We start from the raw sequence: 15,205 nt of genomic DNA on the forward strand, positions 1-15,205 counted from the left end.
CCCCCCTCCGGCCACCATCTACTCCGCGGCCGGAGCCCCTGTGGAGTGCGGCCCCGGGTTCGGCCGCCCCCACCGCAGCATCCCGGGCGCCGCCGCCGCCTCCCGCCGCTCCAACATGGCTCCCGGCCGCCGCGATGGTTCGTTCCGCCTCCGCCCGAAACCTCGAACCCGGTGGTACAGGCCGTGGCGCATGGCAGCTCCGATCGCCGACGCCCCCGACGCCATCTTTACTGAGGGCACAGCAGGCGCTGCCCGCGGTGCTGAAAGGGCGCGGCGGGTGACCGCGGCGGATGCACCCTCCTCGCTCCGCGCACCGCCCGCACCGCCTCTCTCCCTTCAGGGCGCGGTCCCAGCTCCGTCTCCCAGCCTTTCTTCTTCTTCTGTTTTTTCAATTTAACTTTATCCGATCCGTTCTTGTCCCCCTTCCCGAGCCCTAGATCCGAACCTCGCGCCGGATTTTGGTGTGAGAATGTGGGGCAGGGTGAGCGTCCTCAGGACTCCAGGGCGGGGACGCCGTGTGGAACCCCGGGGGCAGTGGGGGCGATGGGTGGGGGTGGGGGTGGGGCAGCTTTAACTCTTCCATCCGTGAGGTTTAAATCATGAAACGTCGCGACTATCCACCTCCTTGTGTGGCGCGCCCCGCGGAGCAGGAACGGGAGGAGACCTGCCGGGGCAGAAGCAGGGGCTACCCCTTCCCGGCCCTGACAGCCCCCCGCAGTCTCCCGGCGCTGGCGGATCCCCCGCCGGAGGCTGCACCCCTCTCCCCAGGGCACGGGACCCCAGTGCTCTGGATGCCCCGTGGAGCCCGGCGTCGCCACGCGGCTGCGGGCCCGGCTCCTCGGATCCCGGCTGCTCCTCCGCTAAGATCGCGTCCTTGAACCCCTGGACGGGCCTAACAGAAGCTCAACCCTCTTCCCGCCGTGCAGTCCGGTTCTCCCCGCGCCGTGCACCTCCGGGCGCGAGTCGGTACCGTCTGGCCAATGGGCAGGCGCAGCGGAATAGACGTCACAGGGAAGCGGGGCGGCGGGTGCACGCCGAGCGCCCCAACCAGAAAGCCACCGTCTCTGCGGGCACAATGTGAGGCTCTGCCCCCGACGGGACGCATTGTCTGGGGACCGGGCGACCCGTGGGTCCCGGCACCGCCGGGAAGATGCTCGGGAGACGCTCCACCCAGTGGCCTGCACAGGCAGCAGCGACAGCGGCCTGCAGCGCCGGGTGCAAAGGGCGTGGGCGTCCCAGCACCGAGGCGGGGGTCGCTCTGGGGCCCAGAACACCGAGGGGTGCGGCTCCTGCTGGGACCCGACGGAGAACCCCGGCCTTTGGCCTCTCGCCCTCCCAAACGGTAACTATGACATCACCACCAACCAATCAGACGGCGCGCTCGTTGGCCTCTCGACTTCTTCGCTTCCGGGAGGCGGGGTTCCCGGGGGTTCCACCCTCCGAGCGCCGAGCGCGGCCGGGCCCGGAGGCGGGTGAGCTCAAGTGGCGCTTTGCCCCCGTCTCTGCACCGGAGGACCCGCTGCGGTCGGAGCTTCGGCCGGATGCAGGTCTGGTCCCCAAGGGCGTGAGGGGAGCGTCTGCATCCCTTACGAACACAGCCAAGTCCCCTGGGACAGCTGGCAGCGGCCTCCGGTCCTCCTGCCTCCGAGCCGGGGTCCCTCCGTGCCAGCTCGGTCCCCAGGGCACAGCCGGCCCCGCGCTGCCCACGAGGTCGGTGTTTCAGGAGGAGAATCGCGGTTCTCTGCCTCCGCTCCCGGGAGAAGGGAGCGGGCTGGAAGCCAGTCGTGGGTTCCGGGGACAAAGGGGGCTCCCAGGAGTTCCGGCCCAGTGCTCCTGCCTCCCCTTCCTGGGGGGGGGACCTGTTTCCCAGGGACCCGCCCCTCCCCCGCGTCTCTGCGCTCCTGCAGGAGTCGTGGCGGGACAAGCCCTCTGCCTTTTGCATCCCGATGAGAAAATAAAGGTCGTGACCCGAAGTCACAATGTCAGGGATGAGTCCGAATGGGTGCGATCACCTGATAGAATTCATCTTGGGCAGCCCGGGCTGGCATGGCTCTGCGGACAGAGCTTCGGCCTGTGGACTGTAGAGTCCCAAGTTCAGTTCTGGTCAAGGACACCTGCCTGGGTTGTGGGCTTGATTCCCACTGGGGGCGGGAGGCAGCCAATCAATGACTCTCATCATTGATGTTTCTCTCTCCCTCTCCCTTCCTCTCTGAAATAAATTTATTTTTAAAATCATCTTGGGCAAAATAAATAAATAAATAAATTGATGGCCGAAACCGGTTGGGGTCAGTGGATAGAGCATCAGCCTGTGGACTGAAGGGTCCCAGGTTTGATTCCGGTCAAGGGCACGTACCAGTAGGGGGCGTGCAGGAGGCAGCTGATCGATGTTTCTAACTATCTCTCTCCCTTTCTCTCTGTAAAAAATCAATAAAATATATATTTTTAGCCCTAACCGGTTTGGCTCAGTGGATAGAGCGTCGGTCTGCGGACTCAAGGGTCCCAGGTTCGATTCCGGTCAAGGGCATGTACCTTGGTTGCAGGCACATCCCCAGTAGGGGGTGTGCAGGAGGCAGCTGATTGATGTTTCTCATTGATGTTTCTAACTCTCTATCCCTCTCCCTTCCTCTCTGTAAAAATTCAATAAAATATATTAAAAAAATATATATATATATATTTTTTTTAAATTGATGAAAACCACTGACTGGTTGGAGTCTGGCACTGGGTTCCTGGAATCTCCTCCGGAACCTACAGCGGAAATTTTTTAAATCTGGGAGCCCACAAGGAAAGTGCAAACCTAACCCCCTATTTGCTCAGATACTCTCTTGTCCCACCGTCATTACCAAACCTCTGCCGAAACCGAGCAATGTGGGATCTTCCTGGCCTCATGACCAACGAGATAGGAACACAGAGCCGGGCAGGGCCCAGGGCCGGAGCCGGGTTTCAACAGGGAGGAACGCGATGGCATTCAAGGCAGAGGGAGATTTTAAGCGAAGCCTGCGGGGCAGCACCTGCAGGACCCCGGGCACGGCTCCGAGGAGGGAACTCCGGGAAGCCAGGCTGGAGCAGGGCTCACGGCCGCAGAGGACAGGCTGCCCGGGTCTTCACCTCCTAGGGCTGGAGAGGGCCGGGCTAGCCCCGGGGCCGCCATCCTCTTCCCACCCTCAGGATCACACAGGGAAGCCTGTTTCCAGAGGCCATTTATTTCCAAAGGCGAGCAGCAGCACACAGGAAGGACACATGGCTTTTCAGTCTACGTGTTCACAGAGAAAACAGAACCTGTCACGGGCCTTCTCGGCGCCATCACCACGTTCTGAGGCTCAAGGATGGGGCACCCTTCTCCCAAGTTCTGCTTTCACAGCAGAGGCCTGGCCCAGGCCCCTGGGGGTGTGGGGAGGGCACTGACCCCTGGGGGCGGGGGAGGGGAAGCACATGAGCAGCACTTATTGCAAAGCTAAGGCAAAAGACAGAGCTAGGGGGAGTCTCCCCTCACCCCAAGGACACGGACCAGACAGGCTGGGGATGGGGCCCTGGCCCAGCCTGAAGCAGCAGCAGGACTCTTGAGTGTGCGTGTGCCTGTGCGTGTGCGTGTGTATGTGTGTGTGTGTACGGAGAGGGGGAGGGGGACATGCTGAAGAGGCAGCCGGGACGTGGAGGGGCTTCAGCTCACACACATTCCCTTGGCCCCAGCATTGTTCCCAGAGCGTGGTCCCCAGTCCTGCACTTGGCCCCTTGCATCAGCCCTATGTCAGGGGCGGGCCCCGCTCAGGACCCTTCCGCCACCGCACCCCCGAACACCGTCGTCTGTGCAGAACATTCTTGAGCCAAGCCCCAAGTCCCCGATCGCCGGCCAGGGCTGCAGGGAAGGGCGGAGAGGACGGCGCTAGCTGGGGGCCTCGCCCAGCGCCGGGAACTCCTTGCACATCTCCCGGACAATCATGCGGTCCATCTGGCACTGGGGCGAGGCGTCCTCCTCCGACAGGATGCGCCGCAGAGTGGCTTGCAGGTCAGGCAGCCGGTGGCGGTGCTGCAGGTAGGGCGTGGAGCGGACCACCGCATGCATCAGGGAGAGGTACTCCATGCGCAGCTGCGGGGAGAGCAGGCAAAGCTTAGGGACCCCAGGGACAGCCACATGGACCCGGGGCTGTGGACACCAGGGAGGCTCAGAGTTGCAGCCTGGCTCCCAGAATGTACTTGGCACAGAACTGGCCTGCGATAGTTCTCGGATGAGTGAGTGAATGAATGAATGAATGAATGAATCACCCGAGAGAGAAAGTCCCAGGAGGTGGCTGGCCTGCAGCAGTCCTGGCTCAGAGAGGTGGCAAGCAGCAGCGGCGAGCCCCTGCCCCTCCCTTATTTTTTTATTTCTATCTTTTAATGTTTTTATTGATTTCAGAGAGGGAGAGAGGGAGAGAGGGAAATAGAAACATCCATGATGAGACAGAATCACGGATCAGCTGCCTCCTGCACGCCCCCCACTGGGGCTCGAGCCCACAACCTGGGCATGTGCCCTGACCAGGAATCGAACCCAGGACCCTTCAGTCCCCAGGCCAACACTCTATCCACTGAGCCACACCGGCCAGGCCACTGCCCCTCCTGGTAACGCTGCCTGCGTTCAGAGGCCCCCTGCTTCTCGCCGTCCTCTCACCCTGGAAGATCTTCACACAGCCTCAAACGTGACCCACTCACACCTCTGGCCTCGACCTCTCCCGTGAGCCCAGACAAGCACCTCCACCCGCCCACCGTCCCTCCTGCACCTCGGGGTCCTCAAACCCTGTCCACCATCAAACTCACGGCCCTCCCATCGTTCCACGGTGAAGGCTTTCTCCTGTTCTCCACCTGGGTAAACAGCAAACAGCGCTGTCCGTTCAAATGTCAGGCCAGACCCGCAGGCATCCTGCCTCCCCACCCCCAGTCCAGCCCACTCCTAACACCTGGCCATCACCTCCTGGCCCACGTGCTCAGAGTCCATCTCCCAGTGCCAGCCGCCCTCACCGTCCCAGCACCTCAGGTGAGAGAGCTCCAACAGCCCCCCCACCCACATCGGACACCCACGCTGCTCTCTGCCTCACTGAGACCCCAACCCACGGACCTGGCCCGGCACGTCCTCTTGGTCTGTCCCCTTTGCCATCGGCATTTTTCTTTTTACCTTTGATGAGGCAGCATCATCCTGCTAGCTCCCACCCCTAGTCAGACCAGCGCCTGCCAATCAAGTCCAGGTATCTATGCAACAGACAACTGCAAAGCCAGCACAGGCCTCACGCACTCCAGACCACAAACCTCCCATGGGCGTGGGCGTGCACTGCCTGGGGCTCCCACGTGCGCTTCTCCCTTAAAGCACCACTGCCCACCTTCTCTAACTGCCCGGGCCGCTGGCCTTGGGCTTCATGGGAAACAAGCCGTCTTTCTCCCTTTCTTTAATCCTCACCCAAGGATACTGGGTGCACCGGTTAATAATGCGGATTTCCCCAATGGATGGGGTTACACGTATGTTGATATATATGCGATCTGATATGTGTGCTATTTTGTTGTATTGCTCCTTCAGATGACCACTTGTTCCCATCGATGGCACACGCACTTTCTGAGCAGCACTTCAAAACGTACGAAGAAGGGGAAAATTGGGTCTCTGAATGGTTTGCCTCAAAACAAGAAAAGTTCTATTGGGACGGTGTCCACAGATTACCTGAAAGATGGGGGAATGTGTAGCTAGCGATGGACATTACTTTGAATAAAGCACTTTTGATGTTTCTCTTGGAATTACCGTGTTTTCTTTGGATTACAAAATCTGCATTATTACGGTCAATAATGCGGATTATTAACCGGTTAATAATGCGGATTAATTATTAACCAGTTAACAGTGCGGATTAACGCTTAACCGGTTAATAATGCAGATCAACCATTAACCGGGTACTGGGCCAGTTCTCAGTCCTTGTCTCACTCGGGCTCACACTCCCTGCTCCTCCTCCACACGTGGCGCTGGCTCCTGTTCCCTTGGTTTTCCTCCCGGTTTCTCCCTCCGGACCTGCCAGTCCCGCGCTAAGGCCCGGACTCCCTCTGGCCTGTCCATCCGACTCCGAGTGCCCGCCAGCCACAGGCTTCCCACCACATGGGGCACAGGCAGCTCAGTGCGGCCTCCTGCCGGCCCCTGTGCCTGGACGCCTGACTCAATCTTGACACGGAAAACAGCCTACCCCTTCCGAGTGGCAGCCGTGGCTCCGTGCTACCCCCGGCCATGGGCCTCGGCGTAGGCCACGGGCCACCTCGCAAACCCAGTCAGTGCGGGGCATGGCCCCCGGGGGTGTGGCTCTGCCCCCTAGAGCAGGCGCCACGGAGCTGCTGGAGGTCTGAGGTCTCCAAGGAAGAGGGGGGCCCCCCCGATATTCACCAAGAAAGGGGTGGGACATCGTGCCAAGAGGGGGAGGGAGGAGCTGAGCAGGGTCCTTGCAGCCACAGGCCGGCAGCAGCCCAGGCTGAGCCCCGCCTCCGTGTGATCAGCTGCTCAGACACAGCCAGCAGGTGGTTGGAGCTCAGCCCTGCCCTGAGGGGTCGGGGTGCAGGGCACACATCCAGGCTGGGGGTTCAATCCCCGGGCGGGCGCCTACAGGAGGCAACCAATCCATGTTTCTCTTTCTCATCAGTGTTTCTCTCTCTCTCTTCCTCTCGCTTGCTCTCTCCTTCGGGTGAGGATTAAAAAATAAAAACCACCACCCACCCACACTCCACCCCTCCCGTGTCAGGTCCCTCGGCACCTCAGCAATCAGACCTGCAGCCCCAGCCCCACACCCGGCCCCCTGGCACTCCCAGCGCTACTAGATGGCCCCCTCCTGGGAGAAGCACGCGGCCTGCACCCCCACTTCCACTCCCACCCCCACCTCCCACGGCTCCTGGGCTCCAGCTTCCCCCCCCCCACAGACCCCCGCCCCCCGCGGGCTGCAGGGCCGGCCTGGCGCCCCCAGGTCCCCAGCGCCTCCCACGCCCGGCCCTCGCCTCCGGCCGTCCCTCCCCCTCGTCCCCGGTCCCGGCACCTTGTCTCCGGGCGACAGGTCGGCGATGTGGCGCACGGTGATGTCGATGAGCGCCATCATGTCCGTGTGGTAGAAGATGGTGGCCGTGGCGGGGCTGGCGAACACGTCCTGCAGGAACTTGAGGACCGAGTGCGGCGGCGCGGGCTCGTGCGTGAAGATGCGCACGGGGTCGTCTGGGGGCGGGAGGGGGGCGGGGGTCAGGCGGTCCCGGCGCTGGGCCGTCTCCCCGGGGATGACGGGGCCCCGGGGCCCCCGGACACGGGCCTGGCACCGCGCACACTCGGGGCCTCACCCCCCCTGTTGAGGAGCAGGAGCAGCTTCTCGGAGAAGACCCTGACGTTGGCGAGCTTGCCCAGGGCGGCCATGACCACGTTCTGCTCGGGGGCTGCGGGGAGACACGCGGGCAGGTGCGGAGGGCGGGCAGGTGCTGAGCCGGGAGCCCTGGCTGGTGGGCGCCTCCCCTCCCGCCGGGCCCCTCCCCCGCCTCCCGCCGGCCCCCCCCCCGCCCCCCGCCGGGCCCCCCCCCCCCCCCGCCTCCCGCCGGGCCCCCCTCCCGCCGGCCCCCCCTCCCGCCGGCCCCGCCTCCCGCCGGCCCCCCCCCCCGCCTCCCGCCGGCCCCCCCGCCTCCCGCCGGGCCCCCCCCCCGCCTCCCGCCGGGCCCCCCCTCCCGCCGGGCCCCCCTCCCGCCGGCCCCGCCTCCCGCCGGCCCCCCCGCCTCCCGCCGGCCCCCCCCCGACTCCCGCCGGGCCCCCCTCCCGCCGGCCCCCCCTCCCGCCGGCCCCGCCTCCCGCCGGCCCCGCCTCCCGCCGGCCCCGCCTCCCGCCGGCCCCCCCGCCTCCCGCGGGCCCCCCCCCCGCCTCCCGCCGGGCCCCCCTCCCGCCGGCCCACCTGGCAGGTGCAGGTTGAGCGCCAGCAGCAGGTTGGTGCAGAGATCCGGCAGCTGCTCCGCCGCGTCCGAGGGCAGCCCGTCCTCCACGACGCTCAGCAGGAACTGGGCGAAGGGCGTGCCCAGGTGCTCTGCCAGGGGCACAGGAGGCTGCAGCCCCGCGCCCGCTCCCTGCACCGCTGAGGGCCCCTCCCGAGACCCCTCCCTGCAGCCCTGTCGGGGCCCGGCCCGCAGCCCGCAGCCCGCAGCCAGGGTGCCGGCCCGCGGGCTCCGCGCTCCCTGCTTCTTACCGTAGTGGGCGCAGGGCACGGCCTCCCCCATGGACAGGACCATGGCCAGGATGAGGGCGGAGTAGCACAGTTTCTGGTGGTCTGGGGGGGGGAAGGCGGGCCGTCAGCGACGCCACAGACGGCAGGGACCCCCTCCGATGGCAGGCGCTCCCCGCCTCACCCTGCGTGTCCGTCTGCATGTCCCGCGCCAGCTCCACGGGCAGCACGGACAGCACGAGGGTGGAGATGATGGCCGCGTCCAGGCTGCACATGGCGCCGAAGCACTTGAGGAGCAGCAGCCGCAGGGACGCCCGGTGCTCCTGGCGGGGGCCCTGCGTGCTCAGCGCCGGAGGCCCCGCCCCCGCGGCAGGCCCCGCCCCTCCCCAGGCCCCGCCCCTCCCCGCCCCAGGCCCCGCCCCCAGGCCCCACGCACCATCTGGTAGTAGGCCACCAAGGCCAGCACGGACTCGAACTGGTTCCTCTTGCACATCTTCTTGCAAACTTCAGGGTCCGCGTCCGTCTGCGGGGGAGGGGGTGTGAGGTCACTCAGGGCGAGCCCTGCGGCCGCAGGTGAGGGCGCCGCCGAGGGCGGGGGTGGCGCAGGGCGGGCGGCTGGGTCCCCACCCCGCACCAGGATGCGCAGCAGCTCGTCCAGGTAGCAGCGGATGACGCCCTCGTCCTCGTACAGGGCCCAGCTGCGCTGCTGGGCGTCGTCCTTCCGCTGCGCCAGGTCCGCGAAGATCACCTCCAGCCGCTGCTGGTCGTGGCAGATCTGCCCCGAGGGCAGGGCCGCGCTCAGGTCCTGGGGGGAGAGGCAGGGCTGGGGCGGGGCAGCTCCTAGGACCTGCGAGGGGCCAGACCCAGGTTCTCTCCCCCCCCCCTCCCCGCCACCCTGGTCCCCATCCCGCTCCCCCCAACACCTGTTCCCATGCCCCATCCCTCCACATCCGGGCTCCCAGGGCGAGAGCCAGCTCTCCAGCCCTCTCCAGGTTAACCCTCTCCAGGTAACTCCATGCTCCCCGGCCTGGATAACCCCCTGGGGCAGGCTTCTGCATGAAACACTGATGTGGGGCCCCAGTAGGTGTGGCTCAGTGGATAGGGTGTCAGCCTGCAGACCAGAGGGTCCCGGGTTCGATTCTGGTCAAGGGCACGCACCTGGGTTGCAGGCTCCTCCCCAGCCCAGGCCCTGGTCGGGGCTCGTGCAAGAGGCAAGCCATCGATGTGTTTCTCTCACATTGATGTTTCTCTGTCTTTCCCCCTCTCTCTCTTTTTTAAAAACATATTTTTATTGATTTCAGAGAGGAAGGGAGGAGTGAGAGAAACATCAATGATGAGAATCATTGATCGGCTGCCTCTCGCATGCCCCCCACCGGGGACCGAGCCAGTAACTTGGACATGTGCCCTTGACCAAAATCAAACCCGGGACCCTTCAGTCCACAGGCCGATGCTCCATCCACTGAGCCAAACCAGCCAGGGCTTGCCCTCTCTCTTCCTCTTTCTCTAAAAGATCAATGGAAAATATCCTTGGATGAGGATTAACAACAAGATTCTCTCTCCTCACTGATGTTTCTATCTCTCTTTCCCTTTCCCGTCCTCTAAAATCAATAAAAAGATATTAAAAAAAAGAAGAAACTCATGTGTGGGGTGTTTTCCAACAACTTGCCTCTCATCCCAGACCTGGATAACCCTGAGACCCTACCCCCAATTCGGCACAAAGTGGTGCCACGCCTCCCACATTCCCCTCGGACCCTGCCGCCAAGCACGTACACCTGCCCAGCGGACGAGCTCGCGGCCCACTGCTCCCCCGACCCGACCCGACCCCAAGGTGCTGGAGCCCCGGAGCCCCCGGAGCCCCGAGGAGGTCCCCACGGTGTGGACGGGGCTCACCGCCTGCCAATCCTGCTCCCTGGCCCGTGCCCCACCCCCAGGGTGTCCCTGCACCTCACTCACGTCTGAGTCAGCCCTTGGGCCTCCTCAGAGCTCTCGAAGCACCCACTTCTCTCCACTGCCGAGGTCAGCAAGGCCGGCCCTCACTCACGCCCTACGTGCACGCCCTCCTGCAGCCAGAGCGCTCTGGGCCACCACACCTGGTCTCACCTGTCACCTGCCCAGGCCCCGCCTCCTCCCACACCACCTGCCCGCTCACTCCGTGTCCAGCCGTGCTGGCCTCGCCCGCTTCCCCTGCGAGCCGAGCAGGCCCGTCGACGAGGCCTGTGCGCAGGGGAGCCCCTGCGGAACCCTCTTCCTCCCGCCTCCTCCAAGGCTCAGCCCAACTGCCCGCAGCGCCCCGCAGAGCGGAGGCCCCGAGCCAGAGCTCAGCCAACGCCTGCCAAGGACAGGCGGGCACCAGCGGGAGGGCGGGGTGGGATGGGAGCAGCAGGGTGGCCCAAGGACAGGTGCCCTCACCCGCCCTCTGTGCCCGCCCTCACCTTGCCTTCTACCAGCGAGAGCAGGACCTGCTCCATGATGGGCGAGCTGGCCGGCACGGAGGCCTGGATGTGCCCCACCACCACGCCGATGGCCACGCGGCACAGCTCGTGGCTCAGGCCCGTGTTCCTCCGCACCAGCTCCATCAGCTCCGCCCCGATGGTCCTGGGCACGGCCGGCTCGGCCCCCGCCTTCTCCTCGGAGGTGCCCAGACTCAGCGCGCCCAGGGCCTCCAGCTCATCGGGGGCTGAGGGGGTCTCACCGGCCCCCTCCTCTGCAGGGGGCTCGGCGGTGGGCCCCTGGGAGGGCGGCGGCTGAGCCTGGGACACGGCGGTGTGAGGGCCGCGGCGGGGCACAGGCGGGGGCGTGGGTGAGCAGCTGGCGCCCGGCTCGGACGGGCTGGAGCCGGTGTAGAGCGTGTCCAGGGAGGTGCTGCTGACGGAGGAGCCGCCGGACACAGAGCTGCCCCCGGAGGGCGTGGCGTGGCGGCTGCCTGCAGGCAGAGTGGACGCTGTGCTGGGGCGGCCCCGGGGCCCTACCCCGCCAAGGCCAGAGCCCCGCCCCCATACAGGCCCCGGTTCCACTGCCAGACCCTCCCCCCAAGCCCAGGGCCCCAACAACCTGACACAGCGGAGCAGCCATTCCAGCTCATGGTGCCCCCACAATCCTCCCAACCCTGCCTCTCACCGCTCCCCAAGGCCGCCAGGGCCTCCCGGTCTCGGCGTTTCACGGGTGGAGGCGGCGTGGCGGGCGCTGCGCGGCGAGGCTGGGGCGGGATCTGGGAGGGCAGGGAGGTGTGAGGACGGGCTGCCACGGGGCGCCAGCCGGGCTACAGTCGAGCGCACTGCTCCCCCAGTGGGCCTTCAAGCCTCCGGACAGAGTCCTTACCCCCCTCACCCCCACCACACACACACACACACACACACACACACACACACACACACACACCCAGGCTGCCCTCACCACCCCCACCACACACACACACACACGCACACACACACACGCACACACACACGCACAGGCCGCCCTCACCACCCCCCCCCCACACCACACACACACACACACACGCACAGGCCGCCCTCACCACCCCCACCACACACACACACACACACACACACACACACACACGCACACACGCACCCAGGCTGCCCTCACCAATCCCACCACACACACACACACACACACACACACGCACACACACATACACACACCCAGGCTGCCCTCACCACTCCCATCACACACACACACACACACACACACACACACACGCACACACGCACCCAGGCTGCCCTCACCACCCACCTGGTAGAGGCCTCCGTCGGCCCCAAGATGCTCAGAGCTGGGCAGGCTGTGCTGCCGCTCGAACCCAGTGCGGCACACCCCGTTGGGCTGCCTGGCGGCGGCGTCCAGGTAGTGGTCACTGGTGGACGGGGTCATGGCTGCAGGGCTGGAGGCCGAGGGGCCCCGGCGGGACAAAGTCTCCTTCCGGTGGTGGATCAGCTTCCTGCCGGAGGAACGGGGACGGGGGGCGGCCTGGGGGTCACCTCACAGCTCCCAGTCTTCAGGTGCTCCCTGTGGGGTGCTGCCCCCCCAGCCCAGGACCTTCCCCCCTCCGGCATCTCCACCCCACTCGGCACTACCCCCAGCTCTGCCCGGTACCTCCCCGGTACCCCGAGGGACCCACTCACTGGAGGACCCCGCGCTGCTCCAGGCTGTACTTGCCGCCTTCCCGCATGGCCGCGTTGTGCACAGCCTCGATGGCCCGGTCAATGGCTTGGAGGACATCCTGCTCCCCGCCCTGAGGGGGGGGAGGGGCAGGCGATTAGACCAGGGGCCTCGAAGGGCACTGACCACAGGCCCAGCCTGGACAGAGCCGGGACGCAGCGGGCACCTCTGCAGCCGGAGCCGGAGCTAGACGGGGGCTCCGAGAGCCCCGCATACAAACCGGGTCCTCAAGCTGCGCCCCAGAGAGCTGGGCGTGCCAGGGAGGTTCTCAGCTAAATGTCTATGAAAGCCAGGAGCCTAGAGCAAAAACACAGCCCGGGGACCCCAGCTGAGGCAGGGGGACACGCCTGGTCCCTCCGGGGGGACTCCAGCTCAGGCTGCGATGCCCAGCAGGGAGCCCCCCTAGAGTCCGGGACCTTTAACAAGTCACCCTGGATCCTGCTGACCCTTCACAAAACCAAGGTCACACCCCAATGCAGCCCTGTCCCCATGGAGACCTGCAGGCCCTGGCAGCCACCATGGGCCAAGGGATCCCCCCTCCCCTCTCCTCCCCTCCCCTCCCCTCCCTTCCCGGCTCCCAGTCTCATCTCCCAGAGCCGTTATCTTTCAGGCCCCCCCCCCCCCCCCGGCGGGAAGCAGCAGTTCTGTGTTGGTGGTGAAGGACGGACGTAATCATGAGAGGCCAGGCCCTGCCCGGAGTCCGAGTTGCCATCCCCAGCACCTCACAGGCCGGACAGACCCAGCCTGCCTGGCCCGGGTGGGGAGCAGGGGGGCAGCTGCAGGACCGGCCACCTCCCCGCCCCCGGCTCCTGGCACACGTGTCCATCAGGCCACAAAGGAGCCTCAGAGCTGAGGCGACCTCACTACGCGGCAGTGTGGGGACAGACAGAGGGACGCAGTCAGCAAAGCCACCCAGGCCACGGGGCGCTCCAGGTTGCCAGCAGAAAGGGGAGCAGGACACACACACAGGAAATCAGAAAGACACGGAGACAGAGGAGAGGGGGCGGGGAGACAGGCCGAGGGAGGCAACCGGACTGAGGGCGGAGGAGGAGACACACGGGGGACCAGAGTGAGCGCGTAGGGAAACTGAGGCAGGGGCTGTGCCGAAAGAGCCAAGAACAGAGCAGATGGCAGCCTCCGCGACGCCCCAAACTCCCAGCCCTACTGGCCCTGGGCAGGGAGGGCTCACAGGGCCCCGGACAAGAGGCAGGACTGTCCTCAGAGGCTGGTGCAGCCCAGCGGCCCCGCCGGCCCACTCCCCGCCGGCCCACTCCCGCTGGACCGACCCTCGGCTAGACGGTCAGGCCGAGGGTCGGGGCCGGGCCCATCCCTCTGGTAAGGCCAGACGACATCTCCAAATTTATCCCGTTATTTCCGTCCTGGGCTGGGACACGAGGCTTAGGGTGGCAGGGGCGTCTGGCAGGGGCGTCTGGCATGGGGCAGGCCCAGGGGCTGCAGGCGCCCTCCCTGTGGTCAGAGCGGACCAGCTGGAGACACTGCACCCCAAGAACAGGGCTCTTCTTGGGGAAACAGGCGGGAAACGGGGCCACGGTCAGACCAGGGGAAGCCACAGAGGTCACTGCCTCACCGGGCAGCAGCCCCCACTCCAGGCTGGGCTCAAGGAGGGATGGAGCTCCCTCGCTGTCAGAGAGAAGTCCCGAAAGGCAGGACCTGAGACTTGGGGGGCGGTGGGGGGGGGGGCGTGCCAGCAAGTGTCCGCAGGGGCTGGGACCCTTGGTTCAAAATGGGAGGGTGGGCGGGTGGTCTTAGGCAGCGCTTAGGGGGTGGCTGAGAATAGACAGTGGACCACACTGAGGTCTCAGGGCTTTGGGGAGCATCGGGGATGGGGTGCTCATGGCTCCAGGGTCCCCAGGGCATGAGCTGGCGGTGCGGCCGCGGAGGGTTGGGGAAACAGGTGGTGTCTCAGTGGCTCCACTCGGGGGTCTGAGGGTGGGCTGCTGGGGACCCAGAGAAGGGGCGCATGGAGAGTCCGGAGTCGTGGGGATCTGGGGAGTAGCCAGAATCCGGTGGGGTTGGAATCGGGGCTGCGTCTGGAAGTCTATTTAGAGGGGGGCTCAGACGGTGGGTCCCAAGGGGTCTCAGTCCCAGAGTCGGGGTTTGATGGGTCTTGGGTCCTCAGAGGGGGCTGACAAGGGCCTGGTTGGACGCGGAGGTGAGCGCTCCCGGGGTCCCAGTCCTCGTGGGTCTGGGGGTCTCGGGTGCGGCTCACCAACGCCCTCTCCCGGGAGGCCCCGCCCCCCCGGCGTTCCGGGGCCGGTCCAGCGAGCCGGGAAGGAGGCCCGGCCGGGTGCGAGGCCGGCGGAGGGCGCACTCACCTGCAGGCGGCGCAGGTAGGCGGGCGGCACGTAGCCCGTCTCCCCGCTGCGCGCCCGCGCCGCCAGCCACCAGTGCGCGCTGCTGCGCTCCAGCACCAGGAACGTCTCTCCCGCCGCGAACGCCAGCGCGTTGGGCTCCGCCGAGCGGAACGCGTACAGCGCGCGGTACATGGGGCCGGGCCGCGCCGGGGCGGGAGGGCGGCGGCGGCGGAACCGGGACCCAGGCCGCGAGCGCCGCCGGGCGCCCCGTGACACACGCCGCGAGAGCGCGCACGCCGCCCGCCCCGCCCCGCCCCGCGGGGGCCACGCACGCCGGTGCCGCGCCCCCTGGCGGCCCCAGCGGCTGAGTCCGCGGTCCCCTCGCCCGGGACCTCTCCGACTCTAGGTCCCTGTCTCCCCACGCCCCCGGCCCCCCCCCCCAGAGCCCCCTCTCCCGCCCGGCCCCCCTCTCCTCCCCGCACAAGCCCGAGCGCTTTGGCCCCCAAGGAGCGCTCCGCCCGCAGCCCGTCGGCCGCCCCGGGAGTAGTGGGTCCCGACCTA

The 15,205-nt window shown here is 66.4% G+C and overlaps 1 protein-coding gene across 1 annotated transcript; it reads right to left on the bottom strand.

The window, feature by feature from the left end:
* Positions 1 to 3,179: 3,179 nt before the first annotated feature.
* Positions 3,180 to 14,908, bottom strand: NCKIPSD (NCK interacting protein with SH3 domain). Its single transcript, XM_054729877.1, has 13 exons — positions 14,666 to 14,908; positions 12,293 to 12,402; positions 11,907 to 12,108; positions 11,292 to 11,382; positions 10,607 to 11,097; positions 8,809 to 8,979; positions 8,611 to 8,697; positions 8,359 to 8,497; positions 8,199 to 8,279; positions 7,911 to 8,039; positions 7,315 to 7,407; positions 7,023 to 7,195; positions 3,180 to 4,084 (listed from the first exon to the last, which is right to left on the bottom strand). Exons 1-13 carry the CDS (start codon positions 14,834 to 14,836, stop codon positions 3,881 to 3,883), a joined length of 2,142 nt encoding a protein of 713 aa, XP_054585852.1. The 5' UTR covers positions 14,837 to 14,908; the 3' UTR covers positions 3,180 to 3,880.
* Between the last annotated feature and the right edge of the window lie 297 nt (positions 14,909 to 15,205).

The sequence above is a fragment of the Eptesicus fuscus genome, chromosome 18, assembly GCF_027574615.1.
Source record: "Eptesicus fuscus isolate TK198812 chromosome 18, DD_ASM_mEF_20220401, whole genome shotgun sequence".
In the NCBI taxonomy this organism is placed as follows: domain Eukaryota; kingdom Metazoa; phylum Chordata; class Mammalia; order Chiroptera; family Vespertilionidae; genus Eptesicus; species Eptesicus fuscus.

Bases quoted from the DNA above. Each gene is read 5' to 3' on its own strand.
- NCKIPSD (XM_054729877.1), bottom strand. From the start codon at position 14,836: ATGTACCGCGCGCTGTACGCGTTCCGCTCGGCGGAGCCCAACGCGCTG. The intron at 12,403-14,665 runs GTGAGTGCGCCC...CCCCCCCCTCAG, and splicing joins CCTACCTGCGCCGCCTGCAG to GGCGGGGAGCAGGATGTCCT. The intron at 8,040-8,198 runs GTAAGAAGCAGG...TGCCCCTGGCAG, and splicing joins CGTGCCCTGCGCCCACTACG to AGCACCTGGGCACGCCCTTC.